The 18,626-nt window shown below is 41.3% G+C and overlaps 2 protein-coding genes across 2 annotated transcripts in view; both read left to right on the top strand.

The window, feature by feature from the left end:
• The window catches only part of kif22 (kinesin family member 22), a 35,861-nt gene extending 28,688 nt beyond the window's left edge, over positions 1–7,173 (top strand). Inside the window, exons 12-13 of the mRNA XM_021565520.3 lie at positions 4,402–4,461; positions 6,821–7,173. Of these exons, the coding sequence (XP_021421195.3) occupies positions 4,402–4,461; positions 6,821–6,850 (90 nt within the window). The 3' untranslated portion in view covers positions 6,851–7,173. The remainder of the gene's footprint in view (positions 1–4,401; positions 4,462–6,820) is intronic.
• Positions 7,174–7,431: 258 nt separating this feature from the next.
• On the top strand, positions 7,432–17,991 carry prrt2 (proline-rich transmembrane protein 2). The gene is made up of 5 exons (XM_021565529.3): positions 7,432–7,807; positions 8,681–8,971; positions 9,375–9,679; positions 12,357–12,486; positions 14,594–17,991. The coding sequence occupies exons 2-5, from the start codon at positions 8,731–8,733 to the stop codon at positions 14,608–14,610; spliced, it is 693 nt and encodes a 230-aa protein (XP_021421204.1). The 5' UTR covers positions 7,432–7,807; positions 8,681–8,730; the 3' UTR covers positions 14,611–17,991.
• Positions 17,992–18,626: the final 635 nt, after the last annotated feature.

Below are 18,626 nucleotides of genomic sequence, written 5' to 3'. Positions count from 1 at the left end.
CTCTACGCAGAAGAACACCATTCAGTATACTTCTGGCCCTTCTTTTGACATTGTGCTAACAAACTTCCAGACGAGCTTCAATGCCATAACACACCTTCCGTGGCCTCCAACTGCTTTTAAATGCCAGTAAAACTAAATGCCTGCTCTTCAACCGATCACTGCCCGCACCCTCCCACCCGCCAAGCATCACTACTCTGGGTGGTTCTGACTTACGTGGACAAGTACAAATATATAGGGATCTGGTTAGACTGTAAACTCTCCTTCCAAGCATCTCCAATCCAAAATTAAATCTAGAATCGGCTTCCTATTTCGTAACAAAGCATCCTTCACTCATGCTGCCAAACATACCCTCGTAAAACTGACTATCCTACCGATCCTTGACTTCGGCGACGTCATTTACAAAATAGCTTCCAACACTCTACTCAACAAATTGGATGCAGTCTACCACACTGCCATTCGTTTTGCCACCAAGCCCCATATACTACCCACCACTGCGACCTGTTTGCTCTCGTTGGCTGGCCCTCGCTTCATATTTGTCTCCAAACCCACTGGCTGCAGGTCATCTATAAGTCTTTGCTAGGTAAAGCCCCTCCTTATCTCAGCTCACTGGTCACCATAGCAGCACCCACCCATTCTCTCCAGCAGGTATATTTCACTGGTCACCCCCAAAGCCAACTCCTCCTTTGGCCACCTTTCCTTCCAGTTCCCTGCTGCCAATGACTGGAACGAATTGCAAAAATCACAGAAGCTGGAGACTCATATCTCCCTCACTAACTTTAAGCATCAGCTGTCAGAGCAGCTTACTGATTATTGCACCTGTACATAGCCCATCCAACTACCTCACCCATACTGTTATTTATTTTTTTGCACCCATGTCTCTACTTGCACATTCATCTTCTGCACATCTATCACTCCAGTGTTTTAATTGCTAAATTGTAATTATTTCGCCAGTATGGCCTATTTATTTATTGCCTTTCCTCCGTAATCTTACATTTGCACACTCTGTATATATACTTTTCTATTGTGTTCATCCCATGGGTAACTGTTGTTTGTCGCATTGCTTTGCTCAATCTTGGTCAGGTCGCAGTTGTAAATGAGAACTTCTCAACTGGCCTACCTGGTTAAATAAAGGTGAAAAAAGAAATAATAAAACACAGAATTATGTAGTAACCAAAAAGCTGTTAAACAAATCAAAATATATTTTGGATTCTTCAAAGTAGCCACCCTTGACCTTCATGACAGCTTTGTGCACACTTGGCATTCTCTCAACCAGCTTCACCTGGAATGCTTTTCCAACAGGCTTGAAGGAGTTCCCACATATGCTGAGCACTTGTTGGCTGCTTTTCCTTCACTCATCCCAAACCATCTCAAATGGGTTTCGGTCAGGTGATTGTGGAGCCAGGTCATCTGATGCATCACTCCATTACTCTCCTTCTTGGTCAAATAGCCTTTACACAACCTGGAGGTGTGTTTTGGGTCATTGTCCTGTTGAAAATCAAATGATAGTCCAATGAAGCGCAAACCAGATGGGATGGCGTATTGCTGCAGAATGCTGTGCTAGCCATGCTGGTTAAGGGTGTCTTATGTCACCAGGAAAGCTCCCCCACACCGTCATCTTCCTTCATGCTTCACGTTGGTAACCACACATGCAAAGATCCGTTCACCTACTCTGCGTCACAAAGACACAGCGTGAGGAACCAAACATGTCAAATTTGGACTCATCAGACCAAAAGGACAGATTTCCACCGGTCTAATGTCCATTGCTTGTGTTTCTTGGCCCAAGCAAGTCTCTTCTTATTGGTTTCCTTGTAGCAATTCAACCATGAAGGCCTCATTTCACACAGTCTCCTTTGAACAGTTGATGTTGAGATATGTCTGTTACTTTAACCATGAAGCATTTATTTGGGTTGCAATTTGAGGCTGGTAACTCTGATCTTATACTCTTGCAGCAGAGGTAATTCTGGGTCTTCCTTTCCTGTGGCGCTCCTCATGAGTCAGTTTCATCATAGCGCTTGATGGTTCTCTCGCACCCACTGTGAAATTTGGTGGAGAGTCGGTGGTGATATGGGGGTGCTTCAGTAAGGCTGGAATCGGACAGATTTTTATTTTGTGAAGGACGCATGAATCAAGCCACAAACAAGGTTGTCCTGGAAGAAAACTTGCTTCCTTCTGCTTTGACAACTCGAAGGATTGTTTTTTCCAGCAGGACAATACTCCATGCCACAAGCAAGGTCAATCAAGGTGTGGATGGAGGACAATCAGATCAAGACCCTGTCATGGCTAGCCCAATCTCCAGACCTGAACCACATTGGAATGTGATCCAGAGGAAGATTGATGGTCGAGCGATCAAACAAAGCCGAGCTGCTTGAGTTTTTGCGCCAGGTGTGGCATAGTCACCCAACATCAATGTTAAAGACTGGTGGAGAGCATGCCAAGACGAATGAAAGCTGTGATTTGAAAATCAGGGTTATTCCACCAAATATATTGATTTCTGAACTCTTCCTAAGCTAAAACATAAGTATTGTGTTTAAAAATGTATATTAACTTATTTTCTTTGCATTCTTCAAGGTTTGATAACACTGCATCTTTTTTGTTATTTTGACCAGTTGTAATATTTTGCAAATAAATGCTCTAAATGACAATATTTGGAATTTGGGAGAAATGTTGTAAATAGTTTATAGAATAAAATAAACCTTTTCGTTTTATCGAAACACATACCTATAAATAGTACAACCAGAGAAACTGATAATTTTGCAGTGGTCTCTTAATTTTTTCCAGAGCTGTAAATACACAAGCATGGTGCATTCGGAGAGTATTCAGACCCCTTGACTTTTCCGCATTTTGTTACGCTACAGCCTTGTTCAAAACTGTATTCAATTGTGTTTTTTCTCTCATCAATCTACGCACAATAACCCATAATGACATAGTAAAAAAAAAATGCTTTGGGGATTTGTGTGCAAATTTATGAAAAATCTGTAACTATCACATTTACATAAGTATTCAGACCCTTTACTCTGTGCTTTGTTGAAGCACCGTTGGCAGCGATTTACAGCCTTGAGTGTTATTGGGTATGATGCTACAAGCTTGGCTCACCTGTATTTGAGGAGTTTCTCCCATTCTCTGCAGATTCTCTCAAGCTCTGTCAAGTTGGGTGGGGAGCGTCGCAACACAGCCATTTTCAGGGCTGTCCGGGCTCTGGCTGGGCCACTCAAGGACATTCAGAGACTTGTCCCGAAGCCACTCTTGCGTTGTCTTGGCTGTGTGCTTAGGGTCAATGTCCTGTTGGAGGGTAAACCTTCGCCGCAGTCTGAGGTCCTGAGCACTGTGGAGCAGATTTTCATCAAGAATCTCATTGTACTTTGATCCATTCTTCTTTCCCTCGATCCTGACTACTCTCCCAGTCCCTGCTGCTGAAAAACATCCCCACAGCATGATGCTGCCACCATGTTTCACCGTTGGGATGGTGCCAGGTTTCCTTCAGATGTGACTATTGGCTTTCAGGCCAAAGAGTTCAATCTTGGTTTCATCAGACCAGAGAATCTTGTTTCTCGTGGGCAAAGTCCTTTAGGTGGCTTTTGGCAAACTCATGTGCCTCTTACTGAGGAGTTGCTTCCGTCTGGCCAGTTTACCATAAAGGCCTGATTTGGTGGCGTGCTGCAGAGATGGTTGTCCTTCTGTACGGTTCTCTCATCTCCACAAAGGAACTCTGGAGCTCTGTCAGTGAGCATTGGGTTCTTGGTAACCTCACTGACCAAAGCCCTTCTCCCCTGAATTGCTCAGTTTGGCCAAGCGGCCGGCTCTAGGAAGATTCTTGGTGGTTTCAAACTTCTCCCATTTTTAAGAATGGAGGCCACTGTGTTCTTGGACCTTCAATGCTGCAGACATTTTTTTGGTACCTTTCCCCAGACCTTTCCCCAGACACAATCCTCTCTCGGAGCTCTACGGACAATTCATTTGAGCTCGTGTCTTGGTTTTTGCTCAGACATGCACTGTCAGCTGTGGGGCCTTTATATAGACAGGTGTGTGCCCTTCAAAATCATGTCCAATCAATTTAATTTATCACAGGTGGACTCCAAGTTGTAGAATCCTCTCAAGGATGATCAATGGAAATCGGGTGCACCTGAGCTCAATTTCGAGTGTCATAGCTAAGGGTTTTATTTTTATGTAAATAACATTTCTGTTATTCATTTTTATTAACTTTGCTAACATTTTGAAAACCTGTTTTTGCTTCATAATGGGGTATTGTGTGTAGATTGAGGAAAATATTAGAATAAGGCAGTAACGTAACAAAATTTGGAGAAAGTCAGGGGGTCTACATGGTTTCCAAATGCTCTGTAAATACAATTATAAGTTGAGTTTCCTTCATTCTGATTCTAATGCCAATATCACTCTTTATTCCAGCTGGAGGATCTAACCAATATTGAGGGAATCACAGCCAAAAGACTCTCCTCCTTCATTAAGGTATGACTGACAAGCAGATTCCATAGAATTTATCTGGGGTAGTCTCAATACTCTTTCATTGTGGTATCGTAATCTGAAAAAACACCAGCACAATCATTCTGTTGTCTTTTGGTGTTTTGGTTTGAAAATGTAACATTGCTAAATTGTATAGATGTTGGCAAGAAAATGTAACGCTTAAAAAAAACATGAACCAACACTTGAACAGGAAGTCTTACTGATAGTGTCAGGGTATGAACATGGTTTATGCTCCAGTCACTCTTCAGTAAATAAGAGAAATGGTGAGAACTGTATTGTGAACCCCAGTCTGAGGTCCTGAGCGCTGTGGAGCAGATTTTCATCAAGGATCTCTTTGCCGAGCTTCACTGCCATCTCGGCTAACAATTCTATGGGCGGAGACCGTTTTGTAATGTTACCCTAAATGTTTGAGTATTCAGTTTTCCGTTAGTTAAGGGAACATTCAATCTATTTTAGCAAAAACCTTCTGAGAACCTATTCAGCATGTTTTGGTGAGGGTTAGGAGAGTATTCCAACATCATCATACCAAACATAAACAGAATACGGTTGCCATTTTCTCCTAAAAGGAGAGAGACATTTTCTAGACACATTTTATTGCAACGTTACAATAACATTCCTCTTTCCTAGGAAGTTTAAAACATAGGGCAGTCTGTCATTGCACCATGGAGGGTTTTGTCTAGTTTGCGAATTCTTCCGGGGACGTCCCTAAAGAAGATTTTAGGATTTCGCCTGATGGTTCCAATAGAACAACTTCTTTCATTACATATTACCACTTTTTACTGTTGCCGAGACCATCAAGGCCCTGATTGGTAAACCAGTGATCCATTTACAGCTCTTTCTGTTGGCAAGGTTAGGGACGCCCACACACACACAGTGCTTTCAACACAATGATGTCTATAAACCCTGGGTTGCTGATGCTATGTATTGGCCTTTGCGAGGCATTGAAGCCAACAGTCTGACAGATTGGCTCTCCCCAGTAGGAGCAGTTCTCTATAGGAATTCATGAAATTCTACAGTATTTTAAATTACTGTATTTTTTTGTTGTAGTACATTAGTCATTAGTCATTTCTAAAAATCAGTATTTTTCTGCTACGCCATCGTGTCTGTCAGTAACTGATTTCACCTGTATTGGTACACTTTGCAATTCAAAGTAAATCTCATCTCTGTTGAAAGTACACTCAATAAAAACGATTTTATTTATCATAGTGATTAAGGAGTAACATTAAAACTGAGGAATATGCACCACCAACATTAAACAACTAGACACAGACATAGTGGCATAGCAGGAAGATCGGAATGCTGTGAACCAAGAGGTTGTGAGTTCAAATCTCAGGTGAGGACATGTTGAATAATAATTACTGTTTAAATGAACGTGCATAATGGAATCATGTATGTCAAGTGTGTAAGTTGAAAACATTGTTAAAAGCACTGTTTGGGTGTCCATAACCTTGCCAACAGACAAAGAGCTGTAAATGGATCTGTGGTTCACCAATCAGGGCCCTAATGGGCTTGGCAGCAGTAACAAGGTGTGGTGTGTAAAGAAACCAGTCCTTTTTGGAGGGGGATAACATTTCTTTGGGACCATTCGGTGATGGCCTATAAAGGTCTTTAGGTAGGTCCCCGGAACAAACTGGGAACTAAATTATTTTCCAATGAAACGTGTCCAGAGCACTTAATATCGTATATTCAGAGAACATGTTCTGTTTGTTTGGTGTGATGTTGATGAAATATTCTCCTAACCCTCAAACTGTACAATGGAATATTCTTGAAACATGTCTAGACCATTAATACTGAATATTCTGAGAACATGGTAACCATGTTCTGGGTAGGTTCTGTTTTGATATTTAGGGAATGGTCTTTGCACAGCACTGGAACGTTCCTTTGAAAACATTAGGTAATGACCTATTGAGACTCAAGGGAACGTTCTCTAAAGTTGTGGGAGCGTTTGTTAGCCGGGATATCCTTTTGATGGATTTTTAAGCCACGAATTGTATTGATAACCGGATGCGTTGAAAACCCAATGTTCTCTGGAGTATTTGTGGAACACCTTAAAACACTGTTGTAGCAGACGTGAATGGCCCAGGTGTAAGATATTTCCATGGTTGTATTCACTTGGAATAAAACCGAAACAAAGTGACAAAACGGGAGGGACTACCTGAATGCTGGTTTACATTTTCTACAGCTAAGCGTTTTGCTACAGTGTACAATTACAGTAATGAATTCAACCCAGGCGCTAACTATCGTTTGGCCATTAGGCTTCGGGTATCCTCTTGGTCCATTTTAAAGAATAAAGCTTTAAACAAGACTTGTATGGTGTGTGACTGTTTTCTCTTTTCATTCACAGGCCAACATTCTCAGCATGATGGGGACGTGATTCTGCTATCGGGTCTTTGTCTACTCTTCCTGTCCTTCCAATATTTTGCCTTTTTTATTTTAATGTTTCTATGTTTTTGAAGAATGTTCTCTGATTATTTTCCACTCTCTGACTCTGCATTTAGAACTGTATGACGTCATATGTCTGTGTGTATATACACCTCTTATAAGTGGTGGTCTGCAAGCGTGTACTAGTATGACTTTTTATTATATTTCACGAAAATGCGATATCTGTCCTTGTTTTATTTCGAGATGTTTTTGTAGTATTTGCGCTATTCCAGCCGATGGCGCAATATTGCCGTTCAATAAATGTCTCTACTTTTATCGATTTTTCAGTCCTTACTTACACACCGTATTAATTGTATGTGTTGTTCAAGGATGTGGCTTGTTTGTACAAATGTATAGCCAACAACACTGTTCAAACTAATATTACCATTGGTGAAATATGACAATAGCAGAACACGTGGAAGGGTATCTCTATTTTGATAACCCTAATTATTGCACATACCTTAATGTGGGAATGCTTTTAATAAGTAAACTGTTGGCAATAATTTTATCGCGTAAATGTGGCATTGGGAAATTAGGCACTCGACAAAGGATGCGTTTCTGTTTGGTGCTGCGCTATCAATCCATCCCTCCCACTGCACGTAGGCTGGGTTTATTCATTTCACGCTTTCCCCCTCTTATCTGATCCACATTCTCTGCACCCTCCCCACCCCCGAAGCGCAGCATTTCGAAAGGGCTCTACATCACGTAATTCAGTACTGTACACGTCTTCCAGAAAATTACAGAAGAGATGCGCGTATTTGGGGAACATACTTCAGAGTTGCGCATGCAAACATACTGAAGGCTGTAACGAATAATACATCGCGGAATGCAATTGGGTTCGCTTATGAAAATACGATCATGCAAAATCACGGGTCATTTCGGGTATTTTGAAGAATCTGTTGGATAAAAGGTGAGTTTGTAATTTTTTACCGTCGTCAATTTGCTTATGCCATTATCCTCAATAAAATGGTTTGTGTAGAATGCCAATAGGCCGTGATAACGGCTTTGAATTGAGAATCTGGGTACTTATGTCGTATCCCGTTTTTTTATGTTTTCAATGCAAGACTACGTTGCTGCATGTGCATCGTTTTTTTGTTGTTGCCACAGTCATTGCCCTTTTGGTAAACGTTTGCTTGTTATAATTTTCCTATTCCTTCAAATAGGTTATTTGTATCCAATGCTCTAGCCCATAATTGTAGCTGTATAATCCCCCTCCCCTTTCACTCTCCTTCTATATGTCTTCACTCTTCCATGTGGCTTTGTCCATGTTACCTTTTTTTTTGTTGTCCCATTGTTCTGTGCTAAATAGCCTGTAATCATATGCCCCATTGTGCTCAGAAAGTGGTTATGAACACGTCAATAAAAACTAGCAGTTCTGTGTACACCTGCACATAGACCTTTTTTTATATCTTTGTATTGAATAATTAATTGATGACAACATTTTATTATACATTTTTACATTTGTTTATTTTTTTAAATTAATTCTCCCCTGAGCGGCAAAGGTCCAGATCAGTGTTTAAAATCGCTGTTTGGCCTCTTAGCCTTTCCTGTTATATTTACTATTACATAAGCAGAGCATTGGAGAAAAAAAACTGGTCAGAATTTCTCATCAGACCCTAAGTCCCCCGAATACTAAAGGAGGTTAAGATTATAATGTGTGCTCATATGCCAGTGAGTACAGATTCAATAAGTATAATAGCAAATTGCTCTGAACAGAGTGTAAATAATAGTTGGTATGCAGGTTTTGTTTTGTCATTGTTCAACCCCTTTGTCTATCCCCCAGGTGTATCGAAGGTAAGCAGAAGCCCACAAGCACACTCCTTTGTTATCAACATGGCTCTGAACACAAACATGAACCCAGCCCCCGTCATTTGGCCAGGCGAGGAACAGCCGTCCCTATTGGACCAAGATGCATCATTGTTAAGCCCAGCTCCCATCATCGCTGTGACTGTCACGTCCCCACCAGAGATGGAGGAACAAGAGATCCATAGCACCACCACCAGCTTTGGGCCCTGCCTGAGCCAAGCCACGGCAGGGGAACTGGTCATTGTGATCAATGAGAAAATGGAGAACAGTAAGACATGATAAAACATTTTTATGCAGTGGCGCAGTCCCGCTCCTTACGTATTTTATTGGTGCATAGGATAGTGGAGAGTAGATAGGAAAGTAAGCAGAGTTGCAAGTCAGAAGGGCACTGGGTCGGATTTGACCCCATGCCGACTGGTATTTTGTGCCAGGGTTTGCAGCACTAACCACTAGACCACACAGCCCAAGCTTTCTAAGCTCGGACTCATTTAAGTTAAGTGTATGCCCACGGAATCCAGGACAGTTGTACAGCATACGCTTGCTTGGACGGTTAGTTCGGGGAATGTCAAATCCATTTAATATACGATTCTAGTCTACTAGTGCTCAGGGGACATTAGTTCAATCATTTACTGATGCTTTTCATCCACATCCCCCCCCCCCCCCCTCTCTAGGTAATGGTATTCACCCAGCCCCTGCTGACACCACCTCCTCAGTCATCTCCTCACCTCCCAGAAGGCAGCAGTCCATTTCTTACTCCCACCACCCCCACAACAGCAAGACCCGGAAGGGGAGTCGTGCCGGTTCCATCGGCTACACCGCCTTCTCCCCACGGCCCTCCATCTCACGCCACTCCAGCATCGCCACCAACCCACCCATTGACAGAGCCAAGCCTAAAGACTACCTAATACTGGCTGTGCTGGCTTGCTTCTGCCCGGTCTGGCCAATCAACATTGTGGGGTTTGTCTACTCTGTTATGGTAAGCCTCTTTCTTTTGACAGGTTAGAAATGTAGATGGGGAGAAGGATATAGCACAGTAAGGGAGTGGCAAGACTGGGGATTGAACTGCTAGACAACTGTGTTCCTCTTTCTGTCACATTTTAGTGTGAAATGATCTGCAATGTTTGCTAAATACTATTTTTAGTACAGCTTTGAAGACCTTTGCCTTTATGCTTGTGGTTTCATATTCATCAGAAAGTTCTGTATCTTTGTATCAGAAACTACTTCTATTCATCTTAGACTGCTGTGGTGTTATTGACGGTTAGCACCAGCTTTGTAGCCTGGTTCCAGATCTGTTTGTGGTGTATAGCCAACCTCTATGGTCATTGTCATGCCAGTTCATAACCATAGGAGTTGGCAAGAGCGCACAAACAGATCTGGGACCAAGCTACCAGCTTTGTGTCTGGCTTCAGAATACCTTGTGCTGTTAGTGTTAGTCTGTTTTTATCTCTATTAAACCATTTCTGGGTAACAATTAAGTACCTTTCTGGTCAAAAGAAACATATCATCTTAGCAAAAGGTGAGTTGTTTACTAGAACTATCTGGGAGTGGTCTGAGTGGGCAGGTGAAAGCTGAAAAATAGCTGTTATTGGCAGAGGTTTGAAATAATTGTTCTTATTGGTCTATTAACTAATTAACAGCATGGTCACCTTGGAAAGCCAAAACTCCATCCCACCAAAACAGGATGAAATTTCAGGTGGTCTTTTCAAACGGCTCTTAAACTAAAAGGGCATTATCATAATTGTCACAATTTCACAGTATTATTCCAACCGCAAAGTGTGTAAATATACACTATACAGTGCCTTCGGAAAGTATTCAGACCCCTTCCCCACATTTTGTCACATTACAGCCTTGTTCTAAAATGGATAACACATCCTCATCATGCGAAAACAGGTTTTTATCATTTTTTGCAAACGTTTTAAAAATAAAAGAACATACCTTATTTACATTAGTATTCAGACGCTTTGCTATGAGACTTGAAGTTGACCTCGGGTGCATCCTGTTTCCATTGATCATCCTTGATGTTTCTGCAACATGATTGCAGTTTGTGGTAAATTCAATTGATTTAACATATTTTGGAAAGGCACACACCTGTCTACATAAGGTTCCACAGTTGACAGTGCATGTCATCGCAAAACCAAGCCGTGAGGTTGAAGTAACTGTCTGTAGTGCTCCGAGACAGGATTGTGTTAAGGCACACATCTGGGGAAGGGTACCAAAAAATGTCTGCTGCACTGAAGGTCCCCAAGAACACAGTGACCTCCATCATTCTTAAATGGAAGATGTTTTGAACCACCGAGACTCTTCCTAGAGCTGGCCACAAGAACAAACTGAGCAATCGGTGGAGAAGGGCCATGTTAAGGGAGGTGACCAAGAACCCGATGCTCACTCTGACAGAGCTCCAGAGTTCCTCTGTGGAGATGTGAGAACCTTCCAGAAGGACAACCATCTCTGCAGGACTCCACCAATTGTGCCTTTATGGTAGAGTGGCCAGACGGAAGCCGCCACTCAGTAAAAAACAGGCACATGACAGCCCACTTGGAGCCAAAATGCACCTAAAGGACTCTATGAGAAACAAGCTTCTCTGGTCCGATGACACCAAGATTGAACTCTTTGGCCTGAATGCCATGCGTCACATCTGGAGGAAACCTGGCACCCTACGACGAAGCATGGTGGTGGCTGCATCATGCGGTGTGGATGTTTTTCAGAGGCATGGACTTGGAAACTAGTCAGGATTGAGAGCAAGATGAACGGAGCAAAGTACAGAGAGATTCTTGATGAACACCTCCTCCAGAGCTCTCTGTCCCAGTCTGCCATCCTAAGGTTCACCTTCCAACAGGACAATGACCGTAAGCCCACAGCCAAGCCAACGAAGGAATGGCTTCTGGACAAGTCTCTGAATGTCCTTGGGTGGCCCAGCCAGAGCTCGGACTTGAACCAGATTGAACAACTCTGGAGAGACCTGAAAAAAACCGACGGAGCTTGAGAGGATCTGCAGAGAAGAATGGGAGAAACTCCCCAAATACAGGTGTGCCAAGCTAGTAGCGTCATACCCAAAAAGAATCAAGGCTGTTATCACTGCCAAAGGTACTTCAACAAGGTACTGAGTAAAGGGTCTGAAATACTTATGTAAATGTGACCAGTTTTTGCTTTGTCATTATGGGGTATTTTTTAATTAATTAATTAATTAATGATTAATTAATGAAGGAAAAAAATAATAATTTTAGAATAAGGCTGTAACGTAACAAAAATGTGGAAAAAGTCGAGGGGTCTGAATACTCCCCGACTGCACTGTATATTCAACAGTATGTGGACACCCCTTCAAATTAGTGGATTTGTCCATTTCAGCCACACCTGTTGCTGACGGGTGTATAAAGTCGAGCACACAGCCATGCACACAAACATTGGCAGTAAAATGGCCTTAGTGAAGAGCTCAGTGACTTTCAACGTGGCAACGTCATAGGATGCCACCTTTCCAACACGTCAGTTCAACTCCATATTAATGCCCATGATAATGGAAGGAGATGTTTGACCAGCAGGTCAAACATACTTTTGGGCATGTAGTGTTTATAAAACACGGTAAAATCATATTTTTGACTGCACTGGGCCTTTAAGCAGTCCATACCTAACAAACTGCTTCCTTCTTCCTTTCCTAGTCCAAGAACAGTCTGGAGCAGGGCAACCTGGATGGAGCTCGACGATTGGGTCGTCTCGCCAGGATGCTCTCTACAGTTTCACTGATAGGAGGGACAGTCATCATCATTGCCTGCATTGTAAACCTGGCGAGTGAGTATCACAGTTGGCCAACCTCTGTTTGCTTGTATTTATAAAGAGTTAGAGTAGGAGTGCTGATCGAGAATCAGTTTTGTCTTTGATCTTTAAAACAAAACTGATCCTAGATCAACACTCCTACTCAAGACTATGAATACGGGCCGGGCCCTACGCTCTTAATTTCTGAATCCTACCAGAAGTCCCAAAGCCTTTCCAACAAATCCCATGGCCGGCACTCTTCGAGGACTTGAAATGCAATCCTCCTTCCTTCCCTGATGTCTGATTTGGATTAGTGAAAGTGTACCAAAAAGGGTTCTGTTAATTACGCTTGTGTGATGAGTAACCATGCCTGAGACTTGTTAGCTCCCAGAGCTAATGCATGGACTTAAGCTCAGGGGCCTATGGGACTTCTGAGGGTTTGATATCCTTCCCAAAAACATTAGGGTGATCACTTTGATTTCACTTATCTAATCATCCAATCACTTAAAGATCATTGGTCATTTACAGCACAGGTCTCAAACTCATTTCATGAAGGGGCAAGTGTTTTTGGATTTTCACCCCTCCGTTTTACTAATTAGTTAGGAACTCCCCTCATGTGGTTGTCTAGGTCTTCATTGGAGGCAAATGAAAAGGTAATAACAAAAATGAGCAGACACTGCCCTCCATGGAATGAGTTTGACAGCCCTGAACTACAGGGAGCAAGGAAGGCTGCGTTTTAGAGGAATCAAACAGGGCCCAGTTTCCCTATAGCAATGGAACTTAGGCTTACGGGTGTTAACGACACATTGTTTCCGACAACTTCCGAAGATGTAACATGCTTCCCAAAACTCCACGCTAAATGTGTCGTTGTTTTTACTTATCTAAAAAAAAAAAAAAGTCAGCGCTGCTCTCCCATCAGCTTTTTCCATTTGAATTTTACCTTAACATTTAGAATTATTTCACCATATTTATGATGGATCAGCTCCTAGAGAGATGTTATCACCTATAAGGTTGCAAATATTGAGGTGGCTTATTCTAATTCTTAGCCGAACCTATAATGCACAAAATCACAGATTTGGCACATCATTGCGTACATGTTACAGGCAAAAAATGACAGTGTAGCCTACATTTAGCTAAATAGAACTCAGGTGACTGAACATGAAATTGATTTCAACAAAAAATGTAATTTATAGGCCTATGTAGCCTATACTGTATTTATTTTTTAATGCACTCATCTCGGTTTTCATTTGAAACATATCTTTATCCTTTGCTTGTAACAATTACAAAGACATTGGCAACCTTGTATTTGTAGTCAACTTTGTTCCGAAGTTATCAGTGGTCACTGAGAGACCAAATAAAAAGCTTGGTTCTATGTTTAGTGGAGAACTTCTGTGTATAAAGTGATGCAAAAGAGCATCTAACGACTCACTTAGCAGTCTGAGGCAGTCGGTTAAATAACAAGCGTTTTCAAGTGATGCGCCTAGCGCTTAAGAGTGTTGGTCCAGTAACCAAAAGGTCGCTGCTTGGAATCCCAAGCCGACTCCGTGAAAAATCTGTATGTGCCTTTGAGCAAGGCCCTTGATCCTAATTGCTCCTGTAAATCGCTGTGGATAAGAGCGTCTGCTAATTAACTAAAATGTAAGTGCAACTTTGATAATGATGGTTTTGGGAAACAGCTCAGAGATTTTGCTCCTGCAAAGGTTTTAACAATATACTTAGCCTTAAGATGCGTTTGGGAAACTGGGCCCAGGACTTTTGTGTGTGTCCACTGGCTCACTCCAAAAAATACTCACACAGCCATAAGCTGGGTCAATCACTCAAAATAAATTACCCATGTGGGGTTGTTTAGTTCACTTAAGTTCAATCAAATGCTTAACAACAGCACTTTGGCTGTTTTCGAATGTGAAAAATGTCCATCCCATCGGGTCTTAAGCCAAAGAGATGTCCTAATTAACTCACTGAGCAGCGACTGGAGCTAAAACCATCATATTGTACACACAACTGGACCGGCCCTTTTTGACACGTTATGTAACTGTTCTCTGTAGCGCTGTTTGCTTCTACTTCCATATTGAGCTGGCAGAATGAAAAATTGCTTTACTAACTGCTGATGTGTTCCTTCTTTTTTCTTTTCTGCTTTTTTTAGTAAATGTGAAATCCTGAGTATCGTCTTGCCGTGAAACAGGATCTAACAGTTGGATATCTGGAAACAGGACCCATCTAGCTGACTGTTCCTTTTTACCGTCTCTTACAGTGTAGTCATTAACTGGACATGCTATGAATATTATACACCTGATATTACATACCTTTCTATAATTGATATTACGTAATCCTTTGTGAATGAAAAAACGATATGCAAGATGCTTCCGCTCCGAACTGCTCTGGGCTTCTCCAATGATGGATCTTGCAGTGGAGAAACAGACGATCGGAATAATCCCTTACTTTGTATTCTGCCCAACACTGAACACTGTCCTTGACAAGGTGCCATTACCTCAACCACTGGCCATGATCAGAGAGACCGACCAAAAAATGAGATGTGGTGAGAAAGGTTGACAACAACAGAAGAGATTGTTTAAAGGAGGTGTGATCCATGTGAGAGAAACTGGGAGGATTGTTTCAGAGCTTGATTACCTACAATCATTGGAGGACAACAAAATGTCTGCTTAGTCCATCCTTCATTCCCCTGACGAAAGGACACATCAGAAATTCAGCTTGGCATAAAATCCCATCGGTACATGAAGGTGCTTGAGGGATTTGCCGTGCAATAGAAACTCAAAGAAGAAATTAATTTCAGAGGAAGAATACCCCTTTCATTTCTGAATAGGCTTAGATTCTAGTTTCAGTCAGTGCATATCCTTCCTGTCTTTCAGGCTACTGTTAGCCATTTTGTCATTTAAGAGCGAGGGCAGGCGAGAAACGACACTCACCAACACACAACTGCTGAGAAGATGGAAGGGATCAAACATTTCTTGGGCACGAAGCAAAGTCAAAGTAAAGGACACAATTGTGCCAAAAAAATAAAGTTGTCATTGTGCTTTAAAGCTTTTGGTGACCGCAATATATATGTGTTTGGCTTAGGACCTGGAAATAATGTGAAATGGATACAAAATGGGTGGCAGGAACACAAAATGATATGTAATTCAGTGACTTTATATCCATTTTCCACACTGAGGATGGGCCTTTAGACTGTTAATGAATGAGAGCATTGCTGACCAGAGAAGTGGAAAAATCTCAACAAATCATAGCAGGTTATTTACAGCGTCCATGAGAACGTGAATCGGTGAAACTTTACTTCTTGTACCTTTTTGATAATGTTTTAGATTTTAAACCACAAGTTTCATCATCTTATGCTTTTGAAGTACAGAGCTATCCATGATAGATGGCCGTGGTGTGTGTGTGTCCATATGCATATACCAAATTACATAGTCACTGCACTGTTATGGCTGGTCACAATAAATTGAATTGCCAGTCTTCACTTTGGTGATACTGGAAATATAGTAAGAACCCTGGGTATCAAGTGTATGGGGACCCAGAGAATATAATCTGTAATCTTTCCGATTTAATCAAGTGGGTATCTGATCCCCATACTGAGTATCTAGTGGTGGACTTTAAAGGGAAGGTTCAGTTCACTTGACATTTTAATTGGTTTATTCACTTAATTGTGTTGTCGATTGATCCAGGCATTTATGTGCAGGGTTCAGATTTGTTTAAATCGCCACAGCTAACTAGAAAACAATGGAAGCAAAAGGGGGCATTGTTGATGGTAAAAATGTTGTGGCCAAATCAACTCGAATGAAATCAGTAGCCAGGTTTCCATCCATTTGGTGACAGATTTTTCATAATCTGTTTACAGAAAATTTGAATATTTTTCCACCAGTGGTGTGTTCCCACCAAACCGAATTGCTGCGGATACAAACCAGTGCGTGACGATGTAGTGCACGCAATTTGATTTTTAAATCTTAATTCAATGTGTTTCCATTGCATTTTTTAACTCGACCAAAAGTTTTGGCACAAACTGTTGCTTTTAATAGCTCATGTGCCTACTCTGGTTCTGGTACGTGCGCTCTAGCCAACAGATCTCAGATACAGTACAAATAGACAAGTCTACATGAGATTATTACGGATAAGAGCAAGAATATTTTATTTTTCTAACGGCAGTCAAGCATCGATCATCATGTCGTCTGAATAAGACCCTGTATTTATTGGGAAGGAGTGTCATCACCGAGTCTCATCACCGTGAACGTTCACCACCCTGTGAAGTTAATCATAATTTATTTAATCTATAGCCTAATAAACTGCATGGTTTCCCCGAGTTGTAGTGGGAGCACCACACACCATATCATCACGTGACTCCAAGTTTACTTTGATATGATGGTTATTATATCAATATTTGCGCCTAGTGTTAACACTGCATATTTAATTTTACCGACACAAAAAGATCCCACCACGTCGAACGAAAAACATTCTGTCGGTATTCATCAAATTGGACCGACACGTCATGTTTCCGTCACAGCTGAAGTGATTTTTATATCGATACACAGTATGACTTTACTCTCATAACTGTGGATGGTAACGTGTTTGAAGTTCCTTGAAGTGATTTGTCCACAAAATTCAAACATGCAAATTATGCCCCTGTTACTCTTATAGTGTTTTGCTTAGCGGTGGCTAAAATAAATTGTTTTACCCCGCATTTAAAATGTTGACTCAATTTTCAATCATCAAAGCCGCAATTAAGTGAATAAATTGATGGATGAAAAAATATATAATAATGTTTTTTACAATGTATCTACCCTAGAATCCAAGCAAAATTTCTGGTTAGTATCTACCTTTCATTCCCACAACTTCTGTTGCCCAACACTTTTGATGGGTAATTATTTAAAATTGGAACTTTAAGTTAAAGGTAGATGAAATGACATTGCCATGAGCAGCATCGCAAATATTGATGAGCGAGATGCAAGGCACTCACACGGTCACACACAGTATATGCACATGTGCACGGAAGAGAAGTTGAGCCTCACACTTCAACGCTCTTAGTTGTTGCAGAAATTGACCCACTACGCTGTTTACTTAATGCATCTGTCATGCCTCTGAGTCTACCTTTAATTTAGATACTACTATGCCTTGACCTCAGTCCATCAACATCAATTCCTACCCTAATGCAAATTTTCTGTATGATTTAATATATTAGGCATTTTTCCCCTCTGTTAGTGTTTAGATGTTAAAACTAATTGTAATCAAAAGTTGATATTATTCTGCAGATAAGGTAACGTATATATTGTGGCGTCTTCATAGTTATGAGTTAACATTATAGCTCTTGTAATGTGGACAGGAGAGGTAGTCTGCTAGTCTTTGTTAGTCTTTATTAGTCTTTGTATTACCATTGGCTACTATAATCTATGTGGATATTGGCATGTTGTTGATTTTCATTGATGTATGACAATTTTACAGAAGTACAACCAAAATCACATGGATAAGAAAACCTGGCACTAGAGATACTTGTATCCTTCCAAGGCACATTCTTAATAAAGACACATTGCATGAAAATTGGTCTGTTAGTCTATCACAGCATGACTTGAAATGAAAGAGGGAAAACTGTTGTGTGGGAGTGCATGCATGTCACACAGTTAGAGTATGTCAGCTTTGGGGATGAAGAGTGCTTAGTGTTGTCAGGCATTTGAGTGAAGAGGGGGAGAAGGAAGAGCAAGACATTTGAGGGTGAGGGGCCTACAGGCAAAAACCACTGATGGTTCTAATGAGCAGGTAGAATATCTTTGACGATTAGCACCAAGAAACAAAACCTGTCTTGGTAAAAGTTAGTGAGATCGATCATTTTTATCTTGTTTTGACATTGATGTGTGGATATTGAGGTTGAATCTGTGTAATTTATTATGGACGTCATATGTATTCCAGCAACATTTGAGTATTGCTCACCTTGGGAATGCTGACTCGTATGGGTTGAAGCTTTGAATGCATTTCCATCTAAATGCTCTTCTTTTGTCCTTATTGACTACAATCAATGAATGGATTCAGACCTATATATCCAGATTCGGTCAGTCTTAACTGCATGCTCTGTACCTCAGCGGGAGAAAGACTGGTCTTAAAGTCCATTTAGAGTGTAGGAGCCAGGGAAGGCACAGGTGCCATTTGCTTGCAGGAGCATTAGTGCTAGAGCATTAGTG

Source organism: Oncorhynchus mykiss, chromosome 16 (assembly GCF_057628025.1).
Source record: "Oncorhynchus mykiss isolate SJ-2025 chromosome 16, ASM5762802v1, whole genome shotgun sequence".
Lineage (NCBI taxonomy): Eukaryota > Metazoa > Chordata > Actinopteri > Salmoniformes > Salmonidae > Oncorhynchus > Oncorhynchus mykiss.
Note: the sequence above shows the minus strand (reverse complement) of the source record. Positions and strands in the feature narration are given on the sequence as shown.

Excerpts from the sequence above, each read along its gene's own strand:
- prrt2 (XM_021565529.3), top strand. The coding sequence starts at position 8,731 with ATGGCTCTGAACACAAACATGAACCCAGCCCCCGTCATTTGGCCAGGC. Across the intron at positions 8,972-9,374 it reads CAATGAGAAAATGGAGAACA|GTAATGGTATTCACCCAGCC; the intron begins GTAAGACATGAT and ends CCCCCTCTCTAG. Across the intron at positions 9,680-12,356 it reads GGTTTGTCTACTCTGTTATG|TCCAAGAACAGTCTGGAGCA; the intron begins GTAAGCCTCTTT and ends TTCCTTTCCTAG.